The sequence below is a fragment of the Crocodylus porosus genome, unplaced genomic scaffold, assembly GCF_001723895.1.
Source record: "Crocodylus porosus isolate Cpor-Errol unplaced genomic scaffold, CroPor_comp1, whole genome shotgun sequence".
Classification (NCBI taxonomy): domain Eukaryota; kingdom Metazoa; phylum Chordata; order Crocodylia; family Crocodylidae; genus Crocodylus; species Crocodylus porosus.
Window position 1 is genome coordinate 31,972,493 of NW_017728947.1, and position 6,248 is coordinate 31,978,740.

The 6,248-nt window shown below is 38.4% G+C and overlaps 1 protein-coding gene across 4 annotated transcripts in view; it reads left to right on the forward strand.

The window, feature by feature from the left end:
• Positions 1–4,785, forward strand: part of CTTN (cortactin) — a 35,899-nt gene extending 31,114 nt beyond the window's left edge. For all 4 annotated transcript variants that reach the window (XM_019551762.1, XM_019551761.1, XM_019551764.1 and 1 more), the window contains 3 exons: positions 558–744; positions 2,256–2,327; positions 3,016–4,785. In XM_019551762.1, coding sequence (XP_019407307.1) covers positions 558–744; positions 2,256–2,327; positions 3,016–3,152 — 396 coding nt within the window. In that variant the 3' untranslated portion in view covers positions 3,153–4,785. The remainder of the gene's footprint in view (positions 1–557; positions 745–2,255; positions 2,328–3,015) is intronic.
• Positions 4,786–6,248: the final 1,463 nt, after the last annotated feature.

Consider the following 6,248-nt stretch of genomic DNA (forward strand, 5'->3'; position numbering starts at 1 on the left):
GGGGAACAGGGACTTCCCCCGTGCCTGCTGGTCCCCCCTGTTTTGTCTAAGCTAATAGTTAGAGTTCAGCCTTATAGGGCAAATTTGAGATCATCTTTGTTTAATGTGACTTTTATTTCTGAAGAAGTATAAGCAAAAAAAAAGCGTCTACTAGTGAGAAATGGGCTTTTGGTTCTAGGTTGTAAACTAGTTAAGGCAGCAGTTACACAGTGAACATGATACTAGATATGTGTGTTTTGTCTCCATATACCTAGGGCACCTGTTGAAGTGTTGTCTAGGAGCATTCTAGTATCATATTTATTAATCCATAACCACAGTCATCCTAGTCTAACTCTGTTTTCAATATAAGTGGCTGTTCTGTTTGATTTTAATCATATTTGCAGAGACATAAAAGCAATGTGTGTATGGTAGTCAGTTGTCAAAATTCAGCTAAATGTTTCTCTGTGGCATGAGTGTGGAGGCATGGTGACTAGGAACCCCCCTTCTGCAGTATCGAAGACACCTAGCTAGAGAGGCTTCCTGTAAGTCCCTGACAAACTTTACCTTTTATCTTCTAGGATGCAACTTCATATGAGGCAGAGCCTAGCTTCAAAAATTCTAGCACAGCATATTCAGCTGTACACGAGCCAGAATCCAGCTACAAAGCTGAAGAATCAGACTACCAAGAAGCTGTCAGTCAGCGGGAGCCAGAATATGAACCAGAGACAGTCTATGAAGTAGCAGGAGCAGACCTCTATCAAGCAGGTAGTGCTCTTATTTTTAACTTTGGGCTTTTAATATTGGTATGCCTTCAGCACTGGTGCAGTGAATAACTGTGCAGATATCTCCTTCCAGTTTGTGGACAGTAGCTTAATCTAAGTTCTCTATCATTTTTTGTTTCTCTGTTTTTAAAATCTTCTACTATAGAATTAAAGGGATAATATAAGGTGATAAGTGGGTTAACTTGCTAACATTGAAAATCCAATGGGTAAGGATTGTGATTTAATGGTAAATTGACTATGCTGCAATTTAACATACAGCTCTTGACAGACTTTTAGAGAGAGTCAGACTTCTGCTTGTATGTTGTATAATGCATATTTGTTTGGACAAACATACAAAAGTAGATTTCAAATAAAGGCATATTGAGTCAGAACTGGAGAAACAGCTTAACATTTATTTTGTCCACTCATAGGTTTTAAAAGTAAGCATTGAAAGCACTGGTTTTTGGCTGTATTGGTCATGTAATGCACAAATCTATACCTAGTGTTAGTCTAGGGCTATCACACAGATTCAGTTAAAGGCACAATGGGAGCCGATCCACAAACCCAACATTTGCACTGTCTACCATGCCACACTTGCATGGTAGGAAGTGCGATTGTGGAATCAAGGATCAGATCTCAATTTTGTGCAGTTGCTGGGGGAGGAGAAGCCCAGAAACATGACCCTTGGCTCTGGAGTTCCCACAGCTGAGAGTGCCAATCAGCTGGCTGGTACACCCAGCCTCAGAAGCTCCAGTGAGCTCCTGAGGCTGGGTGCACCAGTCAGCTGATTGGCTGGCCATATGTTTAAGATGCAAAGGGAACCAGCCACAAAGTTATTACATATAATTTGTGTAATAACCTTGTAGCTTATTCTCTGTTTTATTGTGCCTTTAATTGCATAAATGTGTGCCCAAGTTGCTACTTAACCACTGGTTAATCACGTCTTAAGTATAACACCTGCCAGGGGCCTAGGAATATGCATCCCTCTAATTCTTGCTGGTCATGTTCCAGTCTTGATTTACTGTGTGAGAGAGGTTAAGATTTTCTTTAAAAAAAAAAATCTGCATGTAAACATAACAGCTAGCTCTGATTTTTCTTTTTTTCCTCTCCCTCCACTTACTTCTGTCCTGTGACAGTAAAACTTTTCTTCAAATATTTCTGAAGCTTTCTTGATGTTCTGTCATTTTATACAGCAGCTTTCCAGAACCAACCAGTGGGGCATCATTTTGTGTCCTCTTTAAGTTTCTGTCTGTAGGAGCTTCTTTCACTTCTGCTCTTGATTTGGTGTAAAAATATCAAGGATTTGGTGTAAACATATCAAAGATGACAAGCGAGATCAGTATGACCAAAATTTTTGGGATGCAAACTGTATCAGTTGACTAACTTGTTCCTATACTTCAATCTATAGTCCAAACTGCTATGGAGCTGAGGGAGGAGAGTGCCAGCTACACTAATTAGGGCTCTTTGTAGAAAAAATATAATGCTGAAAAACATGTCTTGTCTTACTCTCTTCAGAAGAAAATGCTTATGATGAATATGAAAATGAACTTGGAATTACAGCCATAGCCCTCTATGACTATCAGGCTGGTAAGTAAAGCTCTTGTTCCTTAGTTATCTTTTGAAGAGCCAGTGTGCTTCATCTGCTCTGTCTTGATCCCTTTGCACACTGATGCAAAATGGGCATAAAAAAAAACTGAGCACATTAGGCACTTGGTAAGTTTTTAGTCGATCAGTGCCTAGGTCACTGCAAAAGGAGGCCCAGTTCTCATGCATAAATGCTACTATAAGTTCTTAGGCCTTATGGCCACATAGCTTAGGTTTCCCCCACTCAGAATACATCAGTTTTATCTTATGATAATATTACAGCACTACAATAACAATATTCTATTGGGCGTTTTTTTGGTGGTTTGTTAAAGTCCTTTGCTGTTTTGGGTAGCGGTTACTGTACTAAATTAATAGTGTAAACAGTGTCCAGTGGACTCGAGCTGAATACCTCCTGCCTTTTGTGAGGATGAGATATTGCCACCATAAAAATAAAAAGGAAGCTCTTTGCACCCAGGAACCTTTTGATTATCTCCATCTTGTACCCTGTTTTTAATGCTCCCTGTTTGTCTGGTGGAGAGAGGAAGGTAATAAGTTATTAAGATTCCTCTGCACAGTTCCCCTTTTGAATCATTGACTATTACTAGAAATAGCATGAACAAGAAGAAAGCTGACTATGATAATAACTCATGTGATAAACGTAAACTTATGGCTTCTTCCACTCTCTTCTCAGCGGGCGATGATGAGATTTCCTTTGATCCGGATGACATCATCACGAACATTGAAATGATTGATGACGGGTGGTGGAGGGGAGTGTGCAAAGGCAGATATGGGCTGTTTCCAGCTAATTATGTAGAGCTGAGGCAATAGATAATATTGTCTGCCAGTTATGCCTTAATGCCATAGTCAGTATACCTGATTTATTACACTACAAAATCATGCTTTTTTGATGAGGGAGGGGTATATACATATTGCTTTTATATTTAATACTTTGCTGATGCTTTTTAAAATGTTTATGCCACAGAAGTTGCTAATATATTGTAACTCTTATGTTTCTCACTCAAGCCTCTTGTTATGATTTTCATGCATTTGAAATGTTTCTTCTTCTTTGCCAAATGGAGCAGTTGTCATAAAATGCCATTTCAAGGACTATTAGCTGTCTGTCATAATAATGCATGTTTTACTCAAGTGAACAGATTTACCTAGTGATTTAAGTCTAGTTAGTCTTCCATTAAATGTTGTCAGATTAAAAAATATCATGGCTATGCAGATTATTGCATTTTGCCTTATGTAGGGGGACACTTGTATTTCCATATAGTGTTTGGAAAAAGGAAGGAGAGATTGTAGATGTTGCAGGTAATAATAATTTAACTTGGAATAGTCGCAATGGGTAGAAAATGTATTGATCTTATGATGGAAACAGTCCAGTGAATTCTTTCACTTTCAAAGTGATATCTCTTGGCTTTTATGTGGATTTTTCTGGTCTTGCTCTCCATCGGTTTTTTTCCCACTCCACAGAGGCGGCCCCAGACATTCTAGCATTGGGCTTTTGCTAATCTCTTCATTTTTGTCCTCCTTCCTCTTTTCGGAAATCCCTTTTTCCTCTCCCTTCTCCTCACCCTTTTTTAATTGCTTCAGAAGTGTTGAGTCATCCAGAGAGAGACCCAACTTTTTTAAGGAACCCTAAACTGGCATCCATATCTACCACCATCTACCATAGCAGTTTTGCTGCCTTAAAATAAAGGCAGTACCATGCTGCTATACTCCATTGTATACACAAATATTTTTTGTCCATACAGTAAAGCAGGCAGGCCTGCTGTGCAGTAATCACACTATATAACCATACTTCAGTCAAGGAATTTTAACACAAATTATTTAAAACCCTTCTAGATAATCACCACTTGAGACAAGTGTGCTCTTTGTATGTTCAGCAGAAACTGCCAGTAAGATTTCTACTAAATATTAGAATTGATCCAGAGTTTTTTTGGTGGGTTTTTTTTGCCAAAATATAAAATAATGTCCTTGTCACTTTAAAAAATGGTTGGTTTCACCCCAAATGTAGGGTCCCTACCAAAGATACCAAGTTGCATCTAATAATTCATGTGTTAAATGTGTGTACTGTCTGTTTCTACCTTCTGGTCAACATGAGAATGACAGGGCAGAACTGGCAAAGCAAGAAGGCAAAGACGTTGTACAAACTGAAAAATTGGACCAATGGCATATAGAATTTCTTGTATGAAATGGCAAAACGTATAGGTTAGAAAGAAGGCATTATATTGAAATCAAGTATAGGATGGTTGGGACAATCCTTAACGAATGTCATATGTATGTCATAATAATATATTTTCTTTTCTTCCCATGGTTTCATTTGTGTTGTATTTGCATTAATAGAATTGGGTTGGGTTTTATATGCAGTTTATTTTATCCAATTTTGCATAAAACCACCTCATAGGGGATATGATTTTTTGTAAATTAAATATTCAAATAAACTTTTTGAACCATTTGCACGGAATATGTTTGTGTAATTAAGTTGGCAATACTGACATTTCTGTTAAGAGACTCTCACTGAATACTGGTTAATTAGTAGGAATGCTTATGTGATGCCCAGGTATAGCAGTGCTGGAGACCCATATAAATCAGTGTCCTATTGGGTTGTTACTGGCTTCTGAACACTTTCCTGCCTTAGTGCTTCACCAGGTTTTATTCTCTGCTCCCACCCTCCTGTGCAAATGTTTAGGTAAAAAAAATACTGGGCTGGACTCTCAGTACCAGCTCCAGTCTCATATTCAGGCATCTCAGTGACATAACCTTATTTTGTTTCTGTGGCTGTTCTAACACAACTCCCATTTGAGAATGAGAGTTATGCTACTGGAAGCTGCAGTGCAGTGAGCTGGTCTAACAATTGGATCCTTAACTGTTAATGCAATAAAACTTTACAGGTAAAAATAAATTCTCTTGTTTGATTTGCTGTACATTTTAACTGGCTGCTCAAGAACAGCTGTTGCTTGAATCTTTTACAACCATGAGTATACCTGGGTAAAAGCAGGCATCTACTAATGTGCTTGAAGCAGTAGCTTGCCTGGTCTCTTGATCTAAAGCACAAAGATTTTGCATATCTGCATTGTAAGAAACTAAAATAAAATAAATTCCTCCCTGCTCCCCTCTAGTCACCGAACACCTAAAAAATACATATTGAAGTTAAATGTGTGTTTCTGCAGAAATGACACTCTTGTTAAGGTGTGGACCTAACATTCCTTTGAGATGAATGAGGAGGCATGTCTCAAACTTTACTTCAAGCTATCTACTGAGGTAGCAAGATAGCATGGTATTTGTTTATGCTGAGGAGCCTAAACCCCTATTGGTTTTCAGGCAGTTTAGATGACTAAATACCTCTTGAGAACGTGGGCTTTGCTTGAGCCTATAAAGGTTTTTTATACAATTCAAACAGGTAAGAACTTTTAAAACATTTTTCTTTTACTCTTCACATTCTACTGTGTTAATGGCACAGAGAGAGCAATGTAGCTGGGTCTTAACATGTGCAGGGTTCCTTATATATGCAACAGATGTAGTCATTAAGAATTCATACTTATGAAATACAGATATAAAGTATTAGAAACTAACACAGACAGCAGTTATTTTGGATGTTCTGTAGCAGTTGTGGCATGGTGTGGGAGCTAAGGATCCCAGTTTAAGTGCTGATTTTTAGATTTGTTATAGCGTGAGCTAGCCCTTTGGGGTATTTATACACGTTCTTCAGGAATGCATGTGGGGTTGGAGGGTGGGAGAACTTTAATTAGAGCAGCTCTGAGAACTGCTCTAATTAAGGCACCCAGTGCATCTTGTATATCTGCATCCCTATGCTGAAAAATGATGGCTGGGGGTGCTTTAACTAAAGCTCATTGAATGAGCTTTAGTTAAAACACCCCTTCCACCATTTTTAAGTGTGGGGATGTGACTACATGAGAC